We start from the raw sequence: 23842 nt of genomic DNA, 5'->3' as shown, positions 1-23842 counted from the left end.
ATGATAACTACGTTTCCCATGAGCCTCTTTGGTAGCACGACACCAAGTTCAGTCCAATCGCGGCTTTGGGAGGGTTTCTTGAATCCAAAAACAAGGAAGAGATACTTCGCATCTAGAGTTGAAGTTAAAATAGACAGCTAATTAACTACCGTGTGTTTCTAGTTACAATAACTTATTCCGAAAGCGTTTTAGGCGCTCCTAGTTACGTGCTTGCGCTACATTTGGATTTTTACGCGTTGGGAACATGGTGACTATAACTTACGTGAATGTGTTTAGCTGTTCGCTGAATGTTTACGGTCGTTAAGCTAACTCCTGCCAGTACAGGGGGAGCAGCTCAGAGCGACGAACACCGGCTCACATGAGTCACGTCCAGATTTATCGATGGCGAGCACTCCTCAAGCAGCCGCGTCAAAGAGGTCGGTATGTTCTTCCCCGGGTGAGTCAGCGGGGTCGAGCCCCTGCGAACACGGAGGGCAGAAGGTGGGTCCAGGTGCTCGCTGTTCTAACGTGCACGTCGCGATGACTCTCGGGACTGCCGTGTCGAAATTAGCCGCACGTTGTATAACAGCGTTCGGCCTCTCATCCGCAGCGTCACCCCAACCTGAGCTCGGCCCTGAGGGAGCGGCTGAAGAGATCAAGGCGCTCTTTCACCTCGCCCTGCTCCGTGGCCAAACGCCTGTGTGTCGACGGCGAGGCGGAGGAGGACGGCGGCCGACAAGTTGCAGCAGGAGCGGCGCACCGTCGCCAGACGGATAACAACCCCTCACCGATCGCTCCCGGGTTGGATGTAAACAGAAATGTGGCGAGCTCGCCGAGTGAAGGAATTTCTGGATGCAGTCCCAAACCAGAACATTCTCCTCCGGGGGAATGCGAGCGGCTGCTGCTGAGGAAGGAGGTGAAGGAGAAGACGGAGACACTGCGCAGACTCAAGATGGTGAAAATGTACAGGAGTAAGGTACTAAAGTAACAATAATATTTTTTTCGTCTGATCAGAACAGATTTTTGGAGTTGTTTCGCCAGGTCTGATGACAAACTGTCCCATCTCCTGTCTTTTCAGAATGACCTGACCGAGCTCCAGGCCTTAATTGACAAGTGGCGCAGTTGCGCCCAGGCTGCACTTTATGAGCTCCAATCAGATGTCTCCATCGAAGCTGGAAAGGCCGGCCTGTCTGACCTCATCGACCTTTTTGGCCTGGACGATGTCATCCTGCACTTTGACCGCACAGAGGAAGACTTTACATCCTAATGCCGAATCTTATGGTTTGGTTTTGTGTTACTTGTTCAACATATTCAATGTAAATACTTCAGAATAAAACACAATACATGAAAATATATTACATTTACACTATTATGTTTATTGATGTATGTTCCACTGTTCCATGTTTATTCAGATGTTAATTTATACTTTGTTTTGTCCTTCAAGTAAAATAAAACAACACCGTTCCACTGACTGTCTTGCTCATTCTTGATTGAGCTCGGGCAATTTTGGAAAGTTCTTGTTCATCATGCGTTTGCGTTCCGCGGTGAGGAAGGCCAGTTCCTGCTCCTGCGCCTTGACGTGGCTCTTCATGTTCTCCAGTACTTCCCAGTAGCGATCGTCTTTCTCTGCGTCTTGATTTTTCCCTGCGGCGAAAGACAAAGCAAGCCATAATTTTAAAAAAAATTTAAAAAAAATGGATTGGATGAATCTACTGTCGCTTGTTTTGACCAAACGGTTCTTTTGCTACTAGTTCATCCTGTAGGCTGCCATTGTATCCACACTTTCAGTGCCATTCTTTGCACTGCCACCAATTAAAATTATTGTTTTTTTGTCTCCTGAGAGCTGAAGTAGTTATACTACCTATGGCTTCATGGATGTGCGCCCTCTCTGCCACAGTAACCTCCAGACCAGACAGCTCCTGTTCAATGAGGTCGTTCTCCCCTTTTTTCTGCTCCATTTTTGCGATGAGTCTTGCTCTCTTTTTGGTGAGCTCCTTCATGTTGTGTATGTGATCCTGAAGCAGTGCGTGTGTGGTATAAAAGAAAGAAGAAAAAAAGAATGAGAACGACAAAATACAGAGCCAAACCTGGAGATTGCACAATTATGTATTTATCGTCACCTTTTCCAGGAAAGCAATCGTTTTCTCCAGACTGGACACCTGCTTGGACAGACAGCTTTCGCGATCCCTCTCATTCAGATACTGTAAGGAAACAAAGATGAGGCGAGCACAGTGGCATCTTTAAAGCAGCTATTCAAGAAGCAGGACCGTAAAGTGTCACGTTTCTCTTGGTCAGAGATCTCACATTAGTCATGGCAGGAAGGCTTCGCCACATAATGTTCTCAGGATGGGTTTGTTTGTGTTTAAATTTTTTTTTTTTTTTTTTTTTTTTTTTTGCCTCGTGCGTTTCTCTGAGCACAGACAATAAGAGGAAGCTGCGTGCCACGCCTCAGTGGCGCTACCTGAAACTCGTGCCAGAGGGAAACTGGATTCGGGCCTGGAAAATATGTTTTTTTGTGTGTGCGTGCCACGTTTGTCAGCACTCTGTCGGTTGACTCATTTGATGTTGGTCTATTACTTTTACTGGTTAGCCACTCACACCTTTTCATATCTTGTCGTCAAGAAAACCAACCCTCTTCCTTGCGTTAAAAAAGCGACAGGTAATCTAAAGTTGATGAAAAGTGTGGCGCGCTACTCCACGCAGCATAAAACAGCTGCACTACGTTCTACATCGCAACTCATGAAGAGGAAAAGCTGTTTTGAAGATTGAAAAAAAAAAAAACCATTGAAAGATACCACGTTTAGCCATGTTTTTTCTCCAACGTGACTTAAAGCCAGCATTGGGAGGAGACTTTCTAACTTTATCTATCCAATGTCTAGAAATGCCTACTGCATGCAGCTGGGTTATTTCAGGGCATTTTACTTCAGTGTAAAATGCACTTTATAGGGGCAAATTCGCAGAGAGGAGAAAAATAGACTGGAATGCAAAGCAAAACTTCTTCATCCCACAAAACTGCTGCAGACACACGGCTGTAGAAGATAAAGCGTAATAGAGGTGGTGGCTCATTAAGACTTCATCGACCAGTCTTCACCTGTTGGGTATCAAATAAAGAGAAAAATGGGGTGTGGCGCCTCTATGGCTAGGGCGTGTGTCTGATTAAATGCCCATCTGGTTTCAGGGATGGGAACCATTTTTTTTTTTTCGCTCACAAATCCTCAGACAACTGCCAAAATACCTGCCTTAACATCACAGACTGGGGTTCAGTCAACTCATCTGGAATCAATGCTTTTTTTGGAGCAGACGATGAAATCTTCAAACATTTATTGGTCCGATTTTTGCGTTGTTTGGGTTAAAGAAAAATGACCTGAAAAAAACCTAAAAATATGAACACATATGCTTGCTACACTTACATCCTTTTCCTCTTCAAACAGTTTCAACTTCAAGACGCTGTTCTTCATGGATAGTTGGTCTTCTATGTGCATATCCATCATCCTGTGCTCGCACTGCCGTCGGAAGATGACCTCGTGGACTTCTTTGTAGTCCATCAAGGCATTGATATAATGCCCACCTAACATCTGTTCATAAAGACAACACGTGTTTTCAAACAAAGATTTAAAAAAACAAAACAAAACAAAAGAAACCGTAGCAGAGGCATCAGCTCACCCTGATGGCAGAGTTCAGCTCCTGCAGCACGTGGGGGTGAAGAAGTATGGCGTCACTGTAGTCGGCTTGGAGTCCCATCATGGGCACCTCCACTTGGTTGGTCTTGAGCAGGACGTGAACCGTGAGGTTCATCAGGAAATTGAACTTCTCGTCGTGCAGACTGGAAAGGACAGCGAGTCGTTTGTTTTTTTTGGGGTAATTTTGAGAAATGCAATTAGCTTCTCCACGAGTCCGTCCTACCTTTCGAGCGCGTCGTAGAGGTGGTTGACCTCCTCCCTGGCCTCTTCGTACTCGGCTCTCCTCCTCGACAGGAAGGCCTGCTTCTCGGCAAGTGTTAGAGACGCTACTTTGACCTGCGGAGGACGTGTTGACGCGTGAGACCGACGGCCGAGGACAGGTTGAAATCATTTTGCTTCGGCTCTGTGTGGATTGCTCCCGTTCATCCTGACTCTTAATTCCTAAGGCGTCAAGAGTGCTCGTGTCACCTTATGCTCCGTCTCCACCTTCAACCTGCGCAGGTGACAGAACTGCTCCCACAGGAGCGGATTCATGCCCTCGGGCATGTGTTCCGCGTGATCCAGCTCATCCATGGCTTCCAGCATTTTGTCGAGAGCGTCATGAGCCAGATGGACGCGCAGTGAACGCTCTTTGAACGGGTTGGAGCCGCCGTGAGCGCCTGCCTTTTGAGTCCTGAGGCAGGAACACAGAAAGACACGTGCAGCTGAGGATCGGCAAGTCAAAAAAAAGAAAAAAAAACACAAGGCTCTGTGAGCCACCTGAATTGAATCATGGCCCGCGCTTAGTGAAAAGACCAGGTGCAGCACAGACCTCGGCCTCCGCTTAAACAGCTTATGAATGCGAGCAACCATCATGCTGGGCAGCTCAGAAAAGCCTGTGTTGAAATCCTGTTCCACAACCTTTGGGAGACACGGACGTCAACATATCAGACTTTTTATTTTTGTAAACTGTTGCCAGTGGATTCTTATTTTCCACATCAGCCTACTTTGTCCTGAGTGACGATCACATCGTAGGTCTCGTGAAACACTCTCACTTCCTCATTGTGCTTCTGCACCTCTTCCAAACACTCGTTCTGTTTGGGGGAAACAGAGGATGGTGCGAGGACAGGTTAGCTCTTGCAGAAAAACGGCCGATGTTCGAGTTGAAATTGGAAAGAACGGCCATTCCTTTTCGCTCGGCTGCGCAGAGAGCCAGTCAAAAATTCTTCTGACACCGTGTTTGTGGTCTTAGTACCATGTGTGCCGTCATTTTTTCACGTTGAAGCCTGAGCTCCTCGTGCCGCTGTCTCATCTTGTTTTCTTGCAGCACCGAGTTGATCAAGAATCCGATCTTGAGCCGTTCCTGCGGTGTGAATTGAACACAAGGCGACACGGGGAGTCGTCTGAGGAGTCTTCCAAAAGAGCTCCAAAACAGACAAATGTGCAAAACGAAACAATCACCTGATAGATGGCCACCTCAGATTTCAGCTTCTTCTCCGCCAACCTTTTCAAATTCTCATCAAACCTTTCGATGGAGTCCTTGTTGGCCACCTGCATTTTTTTCAGTTCAGCTTCCAGCGACTGCAGGGACACCACTCATCAGACACTTGCTCACTAAGTCTTCATGTTTGGCATGACGGCAAAGCAAAGCGGACGCAGCACCTTTTTGTACGCCTCCTTCCTCTCGTCGAGCTCCACGGTTTTCTTTTCGTAGTCCTCGTAGGCTTTTTTCTCATCCTCGTCCCACTCGTTTTCAGCTTTGCTCGAGACAAACTCTGGCACGGGTATTTCCTGTGGAGTCAATTCAAAAGCAAATATGTGCCCCTCAAAACTGATTTATGTGATGTACCTGACAAAGAGTAATAAACATCGGGGGGAATTTTGTCCGGAGCATCAGAGGCGAAATGAAAAGATTTTTGTCGGGAATCATGTGGGATGAGAGAGTTGTCTTTGTTATTTCTTTCCACCACTGTTGTTCTCTGGCATCAAATGTTCAGCAAGTTTCGATCCGTCCGTGGCAGAAAGACCACAGTGCAGTTTCTTCTAATGTAATTAGTGACAAATGAAAGTATTTTGCACCTAAGATCATTTTGTTTTCTGAGTCAATAGGTTTGTTACTGCTGCATCACTTTCATGTCATACTAAAACGCTGTACTTTGTTCCTCAATTCAATTCAATTCAAAAAACTTGATGTGTACCCAGGGGACAATCAAAATTCCTTTCAAATTCTCAATGCTTTTCACATTAACTCTGAGAATGAAAACCAGTAAAAAAAAAAAAAAAGTGATCCAAACAGCTACCATAACGGTTTTGTAAAAAAAAAAAAAAAAAAATTCATGGGAATAGTGTGACCCACCATATGCAGGACGTCCTCTTTTTTCCCTTCCAGTGCTCCGCCCATCATGTTGTCAAGAGCTTTGGTTCTCAAGTTATCCCCCTGTAGGACAGAGACAAACACTTCCAGTTGACAGACTGGCGACTTCCTGTGTGCACCCGCGCTCACTCGAAACCGATGCTTTGCTTTCGCCTCCCACACTGCCAACATTACAACTGGGTTTGTACCGTTGCGTCTAAAAGCTTTTCCTTCTCCAGCCTCAGCCTCTCATCCTCCAGCTTCTTCTCCTCCGGGTTCAGGTACCTCTCCGACTTGATCTTAATATCAGCACAAACAGCATCTTAGCTGAAGACAATCGCATCTACGGTTTACGGTTGTGCGGTTTGAGCATCTGTCTGCTGGCCTCCCTCTCTGGAAGCCGAACGTTTTCAGGCGGGGTCAGTAACCTCGGAGTTGTCCACTTTCAGAAGGATCTCTGGCTGCTCCATGCACACCAGGCTGGGCTCCCACAGCGTCTCCTCGATGCCCAGCTCCAACAACATCTCCCGGATTTCTTTGTTCCTCTCCCGCACACCGTTTATCACCTGCAACTTCTGCTTGTGCAAGACCTCGAATTCGGCGTTGAAGCGATTCCTGATGGTATAGATAAGATCCTGCATTCAGACAGGGGAGGAAAAACAATCCTGTCATTGCTTGACCTTACTTTTTTGGGTGGGATGCATTTGTTTGTGTAAACATTTCTGGACTTTTTCAGCACCCCTTCCCCCGGCACCTGCAGCATGTATATCTGGTTGATCCTGCGCTCGGTGGTCGTCAGCTCCGCCTGGTCGTAGATGTAAGGGCTGGTGTATCCCAGCAGATCGCAGTAGGTGTCCGTCAAATAAGAGCACGGCGCCTCCTGGCCTCCTTCGGCGAGCTCCTCCTCCTCCTTGCTGATCGTCACGTCTCTTTTCTTCAAGCTCTCCCGTAGCTGCTTGACGGTGGGGGACCGCTGTAACACACACCCAAGGACGAACTCAAAGTCACCGTTTTGAAGCGTATTTCTCATTGAAACGACACACAAATAACAAATAAGACAACCCAAAAAAAATTTAGATGACTGCAAGGTCAAAGATTTTCCCCGAAATGGATTCATGAACACATCACTCCTGAGTCTGAGTGCTGCTTCTCTGTTGTTCTCCGACTCATTTGATCAATTTGCAAGTTTCCACTCGAGTCAATCTGAAAGAATTGAGAAGTTGACTTACAGTGCTCGTGGCCATTTCCAGCTTCCTGATGTTCAGAACCCGCTGAAGCTCCATCCGTTCCACAGCGGGCGGCTCTTTGAGGGGATAGTTCTTCACCCCGGTGTCCGTGTGCAGGGCCTGCGGTCAAGAGCAGCGGGGTGATTCACCAGAACACAGCGTGCCAGCAAGAGATTCTTCAGCGCTTTGTTTTCTCACCATGATGGTCTTGTACTTGACGGTCATGGAGTCCCAGATCTCTCGCTTGATGATGTCGTAGAGGTAGGATTTTTTCAAGATCTTCATTTCAATTTCCTCGCGTAGCTGCAACAGAACCGAATCGGCAATCACGCCCACTGACTCCAGAGCCAAATTAAAGGGCCACCGCGCTAATGTCTGCGACCCGGCGTCACCTTGTTGGCCATGTCCTCCAGTATCATATTCTCCTCGCCACCCATGTCGAACTCATCTTGTTTCAGCTGCTCCATTTTTGGGAGGTTCTGGTTTTCAGTTATCATGTCTTGGAGCTGAAAGAAAAGCGAGAAAAGCGATTGTTCATAGCAACGTAGAATGTTTTTATGAAACCGAAAAATATACAGATTTAAAAGATGTTTTAGTGCACGGTAACATCGGTGAATCATCGTTAGTTCAGTGTTGCACATATACTGCTTATTTTTCACCAAGTTTCCACATGCGGAACTCTATCCTGGCTCTTGCTCCTCATAATTTTACCTGTGGTGTCTCTGTTGTCCTGGATACTGAGCTGCTGTGTTTAATTACAGGGATGAGTCTTATTATAGTGAACTGCACTTACCAAACACGAAAATCATACGGCATTTGTGCACACACGCATGCCCTGCTTTAGAAGTGTTTTTTTTTTCATCTCACTCAGTGAAACTTTGTTCACTTTTGCATTTTTTCTTCATTAGAAACAATCAGTTTTAAATAAACAAATACAGGTATGTAATAAATATGACTTACTGTTTCACGCAGCTCTTTGATGGTTGTCTTCAAGCTCTCCTTGGTCGCAGAATAATGTTTATTATCTTCTTTCATAACCTGTTTCAGACGTATTGAAACAACCAAGCTTACGTTGCGGTCTAGAATTCTACAATTACATTTAGCAGATCTTTTTATCCAGAGTGAAGATTTCATGTCCACCAAGAAACCCTGGCCTAATTTAAAATAGCATAAGACTATAATTATTGACGAATGCACTCAAAACCAACAATAAGTCAATATTTCTACTCCAGGAAAAGCCATTTGAATGGAATCATTGCAAATGAACGCTGAATCTGTGGAGAAAAGAAGAATCTTCGGAAACAACAATAAAAGCTTGTTGTAGTCTTGTATTGTTTTATTTAATATTCACCATAAATCTCAAATGTTTTAAACTGTACACCGTGGTTCAAAAGTGTTATGTTTATGGCACTTGTGTTACGTTCTGCCTTGTTTTTCTTATTATTTTAACAGCTGAAAGAAGGAAACTCTTTTCGCCTTTTTTAGAAATGCTTCTCCACCACTTCGCTGCTGGTTTATTCTCTCATTCTCTTCCTACTCAGAGAGAGACTATTTGCCAAAAGCAACACAGCACGATGTAGCACTTGGGTGCAAAAAAGGCCGCTGTCATAACACTCCACCAGCAAAATCGTGCAGAGAAACACGCTGTGCCACCGCGCCAAAACATCACAGCGCGTTCATCACTGACCAGCTCTTGCTTGCTCTCCATCCAGGTGCGGTTGGAAGGCGGTGTGCACGGTGGCAACTCGTCCTCGTGCTGTGCATCAGGGGTCTCTGCTTCAGGATGTCTCTGCTTAACATTCAGAACATAAAAAAAAAAAAATACTGCTTGAATTTCTAATAATAAAATGGATGTGGTCACAAAATGTGAAACACTGAGGGTGATGGTCTCATTTGTTTAAAGAGCATCTTCATCACGAAGATGAAAAAGTTTCGGACGTATTGTGGAAAACCAGTCTACTCTTTTCTTGTCAAGCAGCAGACTACCACTACTACCACTACTGGTAACTATCAGACATGCAAAACAAATGGGAGACAAACTGACCCGACTCTTCTTAGCGTCAGCAGGTGATGGTTCGACCCAGTCTGGCAGGCTGGTGAGGACACGGTTCTCTGCATCAATTATGCTCTTCAAGGCAGCACCAATGGACAGGCTGTACTCAGTGGCCTCTTTAATCCTGGTGTCGCAGCCTGTGATTCTGTGCAAAGCCGTGTCAAACACAATTTATTTAAAATATGCATTATCACAGAGCTGACATATAGATATTTAAAATGTGTAATTAAATGCATGTATGAGGAACCTACAAGGTCAAGAAGGTAACGCGGAGAGAAGAAATATGTCACATAAATCACATTTCCTCTGAAAAGTTAACATAGCCCATGCATTGAATTTGAGTTTTCCTAAAGATTGTGCTTTAGAATTTGTTATAAATCTTATAATTCTCTATGCTAAATTTTTCATCAACAAACAAAAAAAATCTCTTGGAATTTAAAATACTTTTTAGGTCTTTAAAACGCGTTAAACACAAGATTCCTTAAATCCTCTTAAGGCCCTTTGTCAGATGTCTCAGTTTTTATTAACGTTGTTATATACTTACTGGAGTTAAAGTTGACTTGACATTGGAGTCACAATGTGTGTGTTTGTTTCTGTGTACTTCGTCGGCGCTGCTTTTTTGTAACTTTTCTTGATCTATTTTGTAAATACCCTTGTTGTCAATTTGTTGTTGGTTTTTTAAGGTTGTTTCTGGGAGCAACATCTCCCTCTGCTGTTCATGTGGGCGCTTACTTGATAAACAGGCACACAACGGAGCCGTCGCTGAAGCCGGTGGTGAGGAGCGTCAGGCTGTCGGCGGAGAACGACACGGTCTTCACTCCACCGCCGCGGTACGAGTGGCACTGCAGCTCGATGTGTTGCTCCTGGCGGTGGAAGAAGCAGCGTGAAAGAAAACCCCACGCTGGGGGCGGAGGGGCGGGGGTGCAGAGTGTGAATATGTAAAAGACGCAGCTTCTACTACCATTGCAGATGTTTCTCGGATGCGCACCAGGCCGTCCCGGCCCACTGAGGACAGCCACATGTTGTGAGGGGACAAGACCAGTGAGGCAGGGCCCAGCGGGTGACCGCTCGCTTCCTGGTCCGGCGTCAACCGGACCACCTGTTTGCTGGACACGCCCTCGATGTTCTGGAGCAAAGGAAGAATTGGTGACCAAGTTTAACTTCCCCTAAAATAAAGAGCAGTCACAAATTAATGCCCACACATGAGACTACATTTTTGTTTTTTTTGTTTGTTTTTTTTAAGGCGCAGTGTTTCCTGTGTTCCCATGTGCTAATAACCAACATTTTAATTTACATTAGTAGCCGGTTTGCTTGCTAGGAGGCGACCGCAGTTGTTTGGCTGGGTTTGAGTAGAGTGGCTTTACCTTGACAAAACATGAGAAGAGATCAGGCTAGTAAAAGACAATCAAGTGGCACGTGAGAAGACAAGGATTAACACTGGAGGGGCTTAAATCAGGGTAAATTTTCTGTAGGAAAGCATCTGCACAGTGTGCATAGTGCGGAACTGCAGCTCGCTGGCAGACACTGACAGCTGTGACTAACAAGCCATCATTAGCAAATCTTACACACTGGGCCTTTGATCCATTGTCGACATTGCAAGTGAATAATGACCGAAGACACGACGAGGAGAAAGCTGAAAACCTGAGGAAGCGGAAAACGCTGGATCAGTTTTTTCTTGTGGCAGTAGGCGAAGAACCTGTTGATTCCCAAAACGCACGCCTGGATGGGATACGGCACTTTGTACAGGCGCACCTGGAGAATCCCAGAGCAAAGCTGACCGTTTCGGTCGACGCACTCTGGCCCTGCAGTTTCCAAAGAAATGTTAGGGGGGGGGGGGAAGGAATGAAACACAAGAACCAGTCAGATTCTTCCTCATCAAATCAGCCACGACTGGAGACACACCGGCCAGTTCCTTCACAGGCAGAACGAAGACCGTGAGCAGGCTGCCGTCAGTCATCCGTCCGTCCTCTCCCCCGCACAGAGCAAGAACTTTGACCTGCTCAGTTTCGCTGACGTACTGAGTAGTGAGGGACAGGATGGATCCCGGAACGACTGAAAGGACATTATTAACAATTAGCCAACTTTTTCAACTGGAAATAAAGCAAAAGCAAACAAAGAAACAAAAAAAAAACTGCCTTTATAAAAAAGGATTTTTCATTTAGACTAATAATTAATAATAAGATTAATATTTGTTTATTTTTCAAAAACCACCCAATACTCTATTTTTTTTGTTTAGGTTATATGCAGAGAAATAAGAGAATTTTGGTTGTGTCAGAGAAATAATAGAAAAAAAGAGATAGAAATACATGTACGTCTCTTAGCCAACCTAAGTACCAACAGACTTGCATCTCATTTCAAAATAAGACTACACAAAACACGTACCTGTGAATCCTATGACCGAAAACCCCTCAGAAGGCTTCGCATGAAGCACATGCACAAATCTGTCTGAGGTGCCGAGAAGGAAGTTCCCTCCTTGGTCAAATCTGTAAAGCCACAAAACACTGTCACCATCTATGATGGCATTAAAACACTTTTCAAACACATGTGAGCGGAGTTGTGCCTGTAGTCACATATTCAAATATACAGTGTAGAGACACAGGGGCGGAAACACTGGATAGTTGGAGGGCAGACAGATACATACACAAGGTAGTCCACAGGTGTGTGATATAGATGGACTTTGTGCACCACTCGAGGATGGTCTTCTTTGCTCAGGTCAATGACGTGCACGCTGCCCGAAGCTGTCCCAATAGCGGCGCACTGCGCGACTGGGCAGCAGGCCAGACTTTTGGTCTAAAACAACCCGAAAATTACAGTTTTCAAAATTTACTTTTTTCCTTGCAGGTACGCAGTTTTTTTGTGTTTATTCACGATGGTTCCCTCTGTGCTTGCAAAATGTGTATCTCTGAAGCTGCATTGTTTTGTTAGGGCAACGCTGTGAATCTGACCTCAGTTTTCATATACATGATACCGAGGAGGTCCCCATGTGGAGACCACAGCTGCAGTTTTCCACACCGTTTCAGCGACTGCAACCAAGGAGAAACCCACACTTCAACAACCTCTGAGTTAAATAAAGCACACCATCACCATGCACTGATATTCCTGAGCCAAACAAATGTTTTACCAAACAAATATTCTTGTCAGTGCGCAGCATCGCTGATGCCACAAAGCTGCTGCTGGAAACCCACGGGAACCTGAGCAGTTCATCTGACTCGTGCGGCTTCAACAAGAAGAAGTGTCCCTGAGGATTAAAAAGCTTGTTTTTATTCAATGGCTCCTTTATGTAAAGTAAGGGGAAAAAAAGGCTTACAATATTTGGTTAGACAAAAATATTGATAAATACAGGTTCTGACCGTATCAGTCGACAGAAGAAATGTTTCATAGTCGAGAGCGTGCTTCACAGTGCCGACAGCGCTCTCTAAAATCCATGTTTGTGTGATGGTGATCTGAGTCCCTTTAATTTTCAGGCGGTGCAAAACATCCTCCTGCAAAGGAAAAAGGTTCCCCTCAAAGCATTGATAATTCTACCTTACGCAGCCAGAAATTTTTAATTGTCATTCAAACACTTTCTTGCATTTTTAAAGTAACACACTAGTTTGGTGAAAACACTTTCAGTGCATGTTTGACTACCTCCCCAATGACAATCAAGCCGTTGTGGTCAAGTGTTAAACCCATAAATTTGCTGTGTTTTAGTTCAGGGGTAGCATCAGGAACTGAAAAGAGTTGAAACAAAAAAAGTAGGTGTTAAGACATATTGTCGACTCAAAAAGTAAAAACTTTAGTCATCTCTTATAGTGACAGATAGGAATGCTATTCGTATTGTTTCTGTCGGGTGTGTGTCTTTGTTTACTTCTGGGGTTGTACAAGATAGTGGCGCAATGGGTCTCTGGGTCCGCAAGAAGAAGGAAGCCTTGTTCGCAGCCCACATAAAGCTCTGATGTGGCTGTCCAGCAGATGGCAGTAGGGGTCAGTTGAGTCTATGTACGCACACGATGAAGTAGGGACAGAAGTTGATATTAGGCTTGATGGCAAAGTTGTATGTTTAGAAACGACAAAGACAGTGAAATATCACTTTTCATTATTAGAGAAAACACTCACTTATTATTGTAAGTGTAGTAAATGAAATTCACAATATGTAGGACAGTGAAAGAAGGAAACATACCACAATAACTTCTGCCTCCACAACTGATGATCCACATTCAAGACCGACATGGTCAGCCATCTCAGCGAGAGAAATTTCAATTGCTGGAAGCTCAATTGCCCTGCAAAGCAGTAACAAATATCCAAACATTTTACTTTCCATTGTTTATCGGACAAAGGCCTTGTAGGCCAAATGTGTAACAAGAATTTTGGAAGAAAAAAAATGCAATGTCAATGTATGCTGCAAAAAAAAACACATTTTGCATGCAAATGAGATATTTGGTCGTCTTCCTCTCACAGCCAACCTCTCTTTACCTCGGCTTTAGGACATGCAAGTCTTCGCTCTTCTCAATTGCCCAGACAGTGACAGATTCAGTGCCCAGGGCACAAAACTGGGCCCAGTTCAGAGGGTTGAACTCCAGAGAAATTACATCACGCTCATTTTCATGGCTACAAAGTTTTTCGGCTTTCTCCCAGTTCCTATACAAAGCAGATAAACTCACAGTTACATGGTTTCTCTGCCTAAATGCGTACAAATACAATTTGTAACACGACTTGAAGGTGAATTACGGCGAGGGAATTACCATACTGTTATTGTGTAGTCTGGAAAAGTGGAGTGACAGCTCAAATAAGGGCCATTGTCACATAATGCCAGCGATGTGTAATCTAGTTGTGCTGATCCTGAAAGAGACAACCAAAGTCATCGTGTGACTGCAATTCTGAGAAACGGCAACACCCTCCAGTCACGCAGCCAGGTGTCAATCGCCACCTTGTTCACCTCACCTTTCAGCTCATTCTTCAACTCGAGATTGGGAAAGGTGTAGACAAATATGGACGGGTTCAACTTGTGCTCGGAGAAGACGAACACCCCGCTGTGGCTGTTGGCTGTCAGGACGCCGATGCCCCGCACGTCACAGTGAAACATTCGCTGTTTCTTGGTTTCCAGGTCCAGGAAACAGATGTGGCTGCCACACATGTAGCATACGGTTTTGTCGTCCACAAACTCCAGACAACTTGCACCTTGTATCCAGCTGTATGGCGTGTTAAAAACAAACACACACACACACACACACACACACACACACACACACACACACACACACACACACACACACACACACAATTGTTAGTCCCTCTTTGACGTCACTTTTGCGTACATGCGACTATTCACTATTGAGACCTGTGGCTAATAAGCAGTATTAGCATTGCTTGTTTGTAGCACAAATGTGATTAAAATGTATACAATATATAAATTAGCAGTGTGTATGTGGTGCACGGAGGTAATCAACCTGGGAGCAAGTTATAGTCGTAGCATACCTGACTTCCAAACTTCCTACTTTGTCCATTTTGTCCAATTAAAACGTTGTTTGTTAGTTTGTTTGTTTTAATTCATTCAATTGCCGAAGAGAAATCACAGAGTCAGAGTGAGACTCCCTCTTGAATTTCGAAATCCCGACTTTAATCTGAGAATGCTGACTTTTCCCAAAGTTGTGTTGACGAGCGAGAAGTTGCGACTTCATGTAACCATGGAAACCAGAAACCGAACAATCCTGACGTGCTATTGGCTAATGCAATTTATGACGTCGAAACCATGGTGTGATGCCCAAGTTCCGCCTGCCGGAAAGCTCGGGTCGTACACAGGAGCGCGCTTAAACTCGAGTCCTGAGAGGGCAGAAAGAAACTGTCACGCTGAGTTTCAGTTCTTCACAGTGTACACCATGGCAAAAACAAATGAAAAATAAAAAATGGTAACCCGTGGAACCGTGTAGGGGCGGAGGGGGAGCTGTACCGTACCGAGCTGACACCAAGCGAGCAAGGCAGTAGAACACGTCCTAAAGAGGCATACTGTTTGTTGCGTTGCTGTCATTTGAAAATTAACATGTTTCTTTATTCTATAGTTTAAGCTTGCAACTTCTTTTTAGATGTTATTTCTAATCAATTTTCTTTGCAGTAATTAATGTGCACGTCTGAACGTAATGGAAAATTGTACTTTAAACACTTTTCAGACACATGTGAGCGGAGTTGTGCCTGTAGTCACATATTCAAATATACAGTGAAGAGACACAGGGGCGGAAACACTGGCTAGTTGGAGGGCAGACAGATACATACACAAGGTAGTCCACAGGTGTGTGATATAGATGGACTTTGTGCAACACTCGAGGATGGTCTTCTTTGCTCAGGTCAATGGCCACACATCACTTTGGCTTTTGTTCTATTGTTACTTGCTTATGTATTAAGGTGTCCCACTGTTAGCACTAAGGCATCTTGACATCTAAAACATCACGATATACTAAATAAAATTGCGTATTCCGTCTGTAAAACCAAACAGAGGAAGCGGAAGTAATGGAACGAACACCGAGTGACGAAACAACAAGTGTTCCTGAGCGAGCGCCTCCCCGCTGTGGACCGCTTTCTCGCAGCCAATCGCATTCTGGCGAGAACCTGAAAGACGCGACAAGGGGGCGCGCCTTTGTATTTCAGTAGCGCCAACGCCAGCCGGTTGTCATTGATTCCGTCCCCATTTGTGCCAAACCTCCTTTACGCTCATTTTATCACACACCTTGGATTTAAAAAAAAAAAAAAAAAAATGTCAACCGAGAAGAGTTTCGCTAAAGGTAAGGAGGACTCACGGCGACTGCCCGGCTGGTTACGATTGCTATTGTTACAGCAACATTCATTGATACAGTGTCGCAGTTGCTCGCATCTCAGTTGCCCTTGTACAATGTGTTACGTGCAAAGGGGATATTTGTGCAATTTCTGATCGTTTGTCCGAGGTACAACACGGTGAATCAGATGCTATAGAAAGAAGCGAAATGCTGATTCAACAGTAGGTACCTGATGTTTGACACTGATCTCTCTTCCGCCTTCACTTGAAGTGTGAGCTTAAGGCAGGGATGTGATGAGGAATCACTTATTTTTTGCAGAGTCATTGTGAGCATGCATAACTCCCTCAGCTCAATACATGGTTAGCGCAGTTGAACTGTGCACCCCATACATCTAAAAAGAGATACGTGGGCACTTTAAATAAATATAATATATAATAAATAATTTCACTCTTCTGGTCATTTTCACACCTTCTGTCTGAACACTTTGTTGATTTTTAGTGTCGTTTGAACATTATTTGTTTAGTTTAAATATCCTCGTTTTTCAGGTTAATGTAATGACTTGATGTTTCAGTACAGTAAGTTAAATGTAGTCATTACAGTTTGAAATTTGTGAAACCTAAAAGAAAAATCCTTTAAGCTCAACAAAAAGCACATGTCTAGCTTCTCTTTGTAACATGAAATAAATCTTTTCAGGAAGTTCTGCACCTGGTCCAGTGCCTGAGGGCCAGATCAGACTCTACAGCATGAGATTCTGTCCATTCGCACATCGCACCAGACTTGTGCTGAGTGCCAAAGGGATCAAGTGAGGACATTTCTTTTAAATTCATTAAACTCGAGTTTTTGATTCAGTAAAGCTGAATTCACTCCATCACCAGGCATGAAACCATCAACATCAACCTGAAAAATACACCAGACTGGTTCTTGGAGAAGAACCCACTTGGTTTTGTTCCAACACTTGAGACACCTGCTGGTGAGGTGATCTACGAGTCGGCCATCACCTGCGAGTACCTGGATGAAGTTTACGGCGAGAACAAGCTGCTTACCTCATCGCCATTTGCCAAAGCTCAACAGAAGATGATGATAGAGAATTTCTCCAAGGTATAACGACTTGTATCATAATCAGGGGCGTTTGTTTCTGTATCTGCTACTGGGATTGATTTATACTGATGTTACTGTTCCATAGATAATGCCGTACTTCTACAAGATCCCTATGGGGAGGAAGAATGGCGATGACGTCTCGGGGCTGGAAGCTGAACTGAAGGAAAAGTTTGTCAAAATGGACCAGGTAGGTTAGAAAGTGACTTCTTCATTTAACCTCAATGAGTGATGTGGATTTGTTTCCAGGATTAGGATCTGATTGCATAAATTGCAAATGGTTTGCTCGTCAATTCTGGTCAATGGTCCTCGTGTTGAGACTCGAAATCATTTTTCTTTTCCAGGACTTGAAGAACAAGAAGACCAAGTTCTTTGGCGGTAATTCCATCACAATGGTCGATTACATGATTTGGCCGTGGTTCGATAGGCTGGAGATGGGTGGAGTTAAAAAGTAAGTACTTCCCGTATACTCCAGAATAAATGGATAGAAATAAAAATAAATACATTTTATTTAGAAATATAAAACTTTTGTAGGTACAAAATGAATGATCCTGCATATTACAGAGCAGATTATCTAGCAAGAAATAGTTTTTTTAACTGTGCATTTTACATCATAATGCTATGAGAAAATCTTTTTTTTTTTTTTTTTTAAATGCTTTTTCCCTTTCTTTTATTAGCCTCACTGACAGCACTCCAGAGCTGAAGAAGTGGATTGGGTGCATGTCAGAGGACCCAGCCGTCAAAGCCACCACGCACAGCATGGATGCATACGTGGCCTTTTACAAGGGCTACATCGACGGGACCCCCGACTATGACTACGGCCTGTAGAGATGATGTCATGCAGAAATTTGAGAAGAACTTTATTTTTGTCACTGGCCATTCTCTTCTAGCCTGGTTTTTGAACTGTGTGTGTAACAATAAAAGATTTGCGCTGACTGACCTATTTTTTTTGTTTTGTTTTTTATAGTCACACACAATCAGATTAGACACACTGGAGCTGCCACACTAAAACATTGAAATGGCAACTCAAAAGATTTACGTAACGGGAAATAATAGCTGCCAATCAAGTTGCAACGGTATGAATAAAAAACTCAAACTCCGAGGGTTCAGGTTGGTGAATTCTTGCTCTGTTACACCAACCAAAGCTGAGACGTATTTTGTTTTCCAAGGTCTGCGCCACCGCCACTGAAGATCTGAAGCTGAAGATGTTGAAGTGCGTTCTCAAAATGATTGTCTTGTCTTTCAAATGGACTTTGAATGTTACTTCTATCATGGGCAGATAAATGCTTAAACAGCTCACACACAGTAAACCTTGAAGGCAATCGAGTATTAAATATGTACCTGGCAAACCTTGTAGAAAGGAAAACGCTCTCCTAGGTTTGATGTCAAATATAAATATAATGGTTTCGATAATGATTACAAATAAAAGGCAGCCGCTGCTGCAAAGGACAGCGACGTCTCATAGCCCTGATTAACAGCACTCCTATTTCACCACTGGTCTCTGAAACATTGTCAGTACATTTTAATGCGAGAATACGGAGGCCAGAGGTCACGCGTCCAGGTTTAGGTGGAAACCACCGTTTGATAAGTGCGGCGTGTACTCTTGTATCAGCACGGGTGCATTTTTCAACATCTCGTTGAAATGCCTGACGGTGGCGGCGTGGAGGTCCCTCTGCAGCACCAGCGGCCGCAGCAGATTAATGGGCTCTGCTCTGCGGAGGACCTCGGGAACGCCGAGCTCTCCGGGGACTCGGCTGTTCCCGATCACGACGTGGTACAGTCTCCTCTCTCGCAGGCTCCTCTGCAGGAAGGCCAGGACGTCGCGGAGCCGGCGCTCCAAGCTCTCCGCGCCCCAGGCGGAGGCTTTTTTGCTGAGCAGCAGGTGCAACAGCGCCGTCTTCAGGTGGTAGTTTGTGAGCGCGCTCTTTCCGCTCAGACCCGTCTGCTTCCCGTGAAGGAAAGCGACGGCCTGGAGGCAGTGTATGTGACAGGGGTTCTGCGGCAGGCGCTTGGTCAGCAGTCTTAGCAGGCGCCTCTCGTACACGGCGCAGGACAGGGCCCAGTACGGGTCCGAGCGGTCGTCGCACGCCGAGGGGAAGTGCGAGACGAAATAAGCGTCGGTGTCCTGCAGTCACAAATTAATGCCCACACGTGAGATTACATTTTTTTTTTTTTTTAAGGCGCAGTGTTTCCTGTGTTGCCATGTGCTAATAACCAACATTTTAATTTACATTAGTAGCCGGTTTGCTTGCTAGGAGGCGACCGCAGTTGTTTGGCTGGGTTTGAGTAGAGTGGCTTTACCTTGACAAAACATGAGAAGAGATCAGGCTAGTAAAAGACAATCAAGTGGCACGTGAGAAGACAAGGATTAACACTGGAGGGGCTTAAATCAGGGTAAATTTTATGTAGGAAAGCATCTGCACAGTGTGCATAGTGCGGAACTGCAGCTCGCTGGCAGACACTGACAGCTGTGACTAACAAGCCATCATTAGCAAATCTTACACACTGGGCCTTTGATCCATTGTCGACATTGCAAGTGAATAATGACCGAAGACACGACGAGGAGAAAGCTGAAAACCTGAGGAAGCGGAAAACGCTGGATCAGTTTTTTCTTGTGGCAGTAGGCGAAGAACCTGTTGATTCCCAAAACGCACGCCTGGATGGGATACGGCACTTCGTACAGGCGCACCTGGAGAATCCCAGAGCAAAGCTGACCGTTTCGGTCGACGCACTCTGGCCCTGCAGTTTCCAAAGAAATGTTAGGGGGTGGGGGGGGGGATGAAACACAAGAACCAGTCAGATTCTTCCTCATCAAATCAGCCACGACTGGAGACACACCGGCCAGTTCCTTCACAGGCAGAACGAAGACCGTGAGCAGGCTGCCGTCAGTCATCCGTCCGTCCTCTCCCCCGCACAGAGCAAGAACTTTGACCTGCTCAGTTTCGCTGACGTACTGAGTAGTGAGGGACAGGATGGATCCCGGAACGACTGAAAGGACATTATTAACAATTAGCCAACTTTTTCAACTGGAAATAAAGCAAAAGCAAACAAAGAAACAAAAAAAAAAACCTGCCTTTTTAAAAAATGATTTTTCATTTAGACTAATAATTAATAATAAGATTAATATTTGTTTATTTTTCAAAAACCACCCAATACTCTATTTTTTTTGTTTAGGTTATATGCAGAGAAATAAGAGAATGTTGGTTGTGTCAGAGAAATAATAGAAAAAAAGAGATAGAAATACATGTACGTCTCTTAGCCAACCTAAGTACCAACAGACTTGCATCTCATTTCAAAATAAGACTAAACAAAACATGTACCTGTGAATCCTATGACCGAAAACCCCTCAGAAGGCTTCGCATGAAGCACATGCACAAATCTGTCTGAGGTGCCGAGAAGGAAGTTCCCTCCTTGGTCAAATCTGTAAAGCCACAAAACACTGTCACCATCTATGATGGCATTAAAACACTTTTCAAACACATGTGAGCGGAGTTGTGCCTGTAGTCACATATTCAAATATACAGTGTAGAGACACAGGGGCGGAAACACTGGATAGTTGGAGGGCAGACAGATACATACACAAGGTAGTCCACAGGTGTGTGATATAGATGGACTTTGTGCACCACTCGAGGATGGTCTTCTTTGCTCAGGTCAATGACGTGCACGCTGCCCGAAGCTGTCCCAATAGCGGCGCACTGCGCAACTGGGCAGCAGGCCAGACTTTTGGTCTAAAACAACCCAAAAATTACAGTTTTCAAAATTTACTTTTTTCATGCAGGTACGCAGTTTTTTTGTGTTTATTCACGATGGTTCCCTCTGTGCTTGCAAAATGTGTATTTCTGAAGCTGCATTGTTTTGTTAGGGCAACGCTGTGAATCTGACCTCAGTTTTCATATACATGATACCGAGGAGGTCCCCATGTGGAGACCACAGCTGCAGTTTTCCACACCGTTTCAGCGACTGCAACCAAGGAGAAACCCACACTTCAACAACCTCTGAGTTAAATAAAGCACACCATCACCATGCACTGATATTCCTGAGCCAAACAAATGTTTTACCAAACAAAAATCCTTTTAGTGCGCAGCATCGCTGATGCCACAAAGCTGCTGCTGGAAACCCACGGGAACCTGAGCAGTTCATCTGACTCGTGCGGCTTCAACAAGAAGAAGTGTCCCTGAGGATTAAAAAGCTTGTTTTTATTCAATGGCTCCTTTATGTAAAGTAAGGGGAAAAAAAGGCTTACAATATTTGGTTAGACAAAAATATTGATAAATACAGGTTCTGACCGTATCAGTCGACAGAAGAAATGTTTCATAGTCGAGAGCGTGCTTCACAGTGCCGACAGCGCTCTCTAAAATCCATGTTTGTGTGATGGTGATCTGAGTCCCTTTAATTTTCAGGCGGTGCAAAACATCCTCCTGCAAAGGAAAAAGGTTCCCCTCAAAGCATTGATAATTCTACCTTACGCAGCCAGAAATTTTTAATTGTCATTCAAACACTTTCTTGCATTTTTAAAGTAACACACTAGTTTGGTGAAAACACTTTCAGTGCATGTTTGACTACCTCCCCAATGACAATCAAGCCGTTGTGGTCAAGTGTTAAACCCATAAATTTGCTGTGTTTTAGTTCAGGGGTAGCATCAGGACCTGAAAAGAGTTGAAACAAATAAAGTAGGTGTTAAGACATATTGTCAACTCAAAAAGTAAAAACTTTAGTCATCTCTTATAGTGACAGATAGGAATGCTATTCGTATTGTTTCTGTCGGGTGTGTGTCTTTGTTTACTTCTGGGGTTGTACAAGATAGTGGCGCAATGGGTCTCTGGGTCCGCAAGAAGAAGGAAGCCTTGTTCGCAGCCCACATAAAGCTCTGATGTGGCTGTCCAGCAGATGGCAGTAGGGGTCAGTTGAGTCTATGTACGCACACAATGAAGTAGGGACAGAAGTTAATATTAGGCTTGATGGCAAAGTTGTATGTTTAGAAACGACAAAGACAGTGAAATATCACTTTTCATTATTAGAGAAAACACTCACTTATTATTGTAAGTGTAGTAAATGAAATTCACAATATGTAGGACAGTGAAAGAAGGAAACATACCACAATTACTTCTGCCTCCACAACTGATGATCCACATTCAAGACCGACATGGTCAGCCATCTCAGCGAGAGAAATTTCAATTGCTGGAAGCTCAATTGCCCTGCAAAGCAGTAACAAATATCCAAACATTTTACTTTCCATTGTTTATCGGACAAAGGCCTTGTAGGCCAAATGTGTAACAAGAATTTTGGAAGAAAAAAAATGCAATGTCAATGTATGCTGCAAAAAAAAACACATTTTGCATGCAAATGAGATATTTGGTCGTCTTCCTCTCACAGCCAACCTCTCTTTACCTCGGCTTTAGGACATGCAAGTCTTCGCTCTTCTCAATTGCCCAGACAGTGACAGATTCAGTGCCCAGGGCACAAAACTGGGCCCAGTTCAGAGGGTTGAACTCCAGAGAAATTACATCACGCTCATTTTCATGGCTACAAAGTTTTTCGGCTTTCTCCCAGTTCCTATACAAAGCAGATAAACTCACAGTTACATGGTTTCTCTGCCTAAATGCGTACAAATACAATTTGTAACACGACTTGAAGGTGAATTACGGCGAGGGAATTACCATACTGTTATTGTGTAGTCTGGAAAAGTGGAGTGACAGCTCAAATAAGGGCCATTGTCACATAATGCCAGCGATGTGTAATCTAGTTGTGCTGATCCTGAAAGAGACAACCAAAGTCATCGTGTGACTGCAATTCTGAGAAACGGCAACACCCTCCAGTCACGCAGCCAGGTGTCAATCGCCACCTTGTTCACCTCACCTTTCAGCTCATTCTTCAACTCGAGATTGGGAAAGGTGTAGACAAATATGGACGGGTTCAACTTGTGCTCAGAGAAGACGAACACCCCGCTGTGGCTGTTGGCTGTCAGGACGCCGATGCCCCGCACGTCACAGTGAAACATTCGCTGTTTCTTGGTTTCCAGGTCCAGGAAACAGATGTGGCTGCCACACATGTAGCATACGGTTTTGTCGTCCACAAACTCCAGACAACTTGCACCTTGTATCCAGCTGTATGGCGTGTTAAAAACAAACACACACACACACACACACACACACACACACACACACACACACACACACACACACACACACACACAATTGTTAGTCCCTCTTTGACGTCACTTTTGCGTACATGCGACTATTCACTATTGAGACCTGTGGCTAATAAGCAGTATTAGCATTGCTTGTTTGTAGCACAAATGTGATTAAAATGTATACAATATATAAATTAGCAGTGTGTATGTGGTGCACGGAGGTAATCAACCTGGGAGCAAGTTATAGTCGTAGCATACCTGACTTCCAAACTTCCTACTTTGTCCATTTTGTCCAATTAAAACGTTGTTTGTTAGTTTGTTTGTTTTAATTCATTCAATTGCCGAAGAGAAATCACAGAGTCAGAGTGAGACTCCCTCTTGAATTTCGAAATCCCGACTTTAATCTGAGAATGCTGACTTTTCCCAAATTTGTGTTGACGAGCGAGAAGTTGCGACTTCATGTAACCATGGAAACCAGAAACCGAACAATCCTGACGTGCTATTGGCTAATGCAATTTATGACGTCGAAACCATGGTGTGATGCCCAAGTTCCGCCTGCCGGAAAGCTCGGGTCGTACACAGGAGTGCGCTTAAACTCGAGTCC

The 23842-nt window shown here is 44.4% G+C and overlaps 3 protein-coding genes and 1 long non-coding RNA gene across 4 annotated transcripts; 2 read left to right on the top strand and 2 right to left on the bottom strand.

Annotated features, from left to right (window-relative positions):
- The first annotated feature begins 348 nt into the window (after positions 1–348).
- sfr1 (SWI5-dependent homologous recombination repair protein 1) lies at positions 349–1397 on the top strand. Its single transcript, XM_076038260.1, has 3 exons — positions 349–480; positions 590–955; positions 1058–1397. Exons 1-3 carry the CDS (start codon positions 382–384, stop codon positions 1244–1246), a joined length of 654 nt encoding a protein of 217 aa, XP_075894375.1. The 5' UTR covers positions 349–381; the 3' UTR covers positions 1247–1397.
- cfap43 (cilia and flagella associated protein 43) lies at positions 1356–23694 on the bottom strand. The gene is made up of 44 exons (XM_076038284.1): positions 23497–23694; positions 22965–23212; positions 22766–22862; positions 22497–22661; positions 22204–22303; positions 21892–22018; positions 21672–21754; positions 21395–21526; positions 21172–21282; positions 18662–19233; positions 14177–14372; positions 13118–13244; positions 12898–12980; positions 12621–12752; positions 12392–12508; positions 12216–12293; positions 11912–12060; positions 11653–11753; positions 11173–11322; positions 10912–11072; positions 10232–10396; positions 10003–10133; positions 9262–9415; positions 8905–9006; positions 8178–8255; positions 7610–7723; positions 7416–7520; positions 7221–7337; positions 6746–6964; positions 6420–6626; positions 6201–6290; positions 5995–6075; positions 5301–5429; positions 5100–5219; positions 4894–5001; positions 4646–4732; positions 4471–4559; positions 4128–4332; positions 3883–3995; positions 3643–3802; positions 3390–3554; positions 2100–2180; positions 1841–1994; positions 1356–1623 (listed from the first exon to the last, which is right to left on the bottom strand). Exons 1-44 carry the CDS (start codon positions 23523–23525, stop codon positions 1460–1462), a joined length of 6096 nt encoding a protein of 2031 aa, XP_075894399.1. The 5' UTR covers positions 23526–23694; the 3' UTR covers positions 1356–1459.
- LOC142896545 (glutathione S-transferase omega-1-like) lies at positions 15864–18548 on the top strand. The gene is made up of 6 exons (XM_076038259.1): positions 15864–16022; positions 16707–16815; positions 16889–17111; positions 17197–17298; positions 17453–17559; positions 17786–18548. The coding sequence occupies exons 1-6, from the start codon at positions 15995–15997 to the stop codon at positions 17934–17936; spliced, it is 720 nt and encodes a 239-aa protein (XP_075894374.1). The 5' UTR covers positions 15864–15994; the 3' UTR covers positions 17937–18548.
- LOC142896548 (uncharacterized) lies at positions 19595–21081 on the bottom strand. Its single transcript, XR_012928371.1, has 5 exons — positions 20991–21081; positions 20688–20836; positions 20429–20529; positions 19947–20096; positions 19595–19847 (listed from the first exon to the last, which is right to left on the bottom strand). It is a non-coding gene; the product is annotated as an uncharacterized LOC142896548 (long non-coding RNA).
- Positions 23695–23842: the final 148 nt, after the last annotated feature.

Source organism: Nelusetta ayraudi, unplaced genomic scaffold (genome assembly GCF_046127955.1).
Source record: "Nelusetta ayraudi isolate G7.1 ecotype Tasmania unplaced genomic scaffold, CSIRO-AGI_Nayr_v1 ptg000056l, whole genome shotgun sequence".
NCBI lineage: Eukaryota > Metazoa > Chordata > Actinopteri > Tetraodontiformes > Monacanthidae > Nelusetta > Nelusetta ayraudi.
This window is presented reverse-complemented; position numbering and strand designations above follow the sequence as displayed.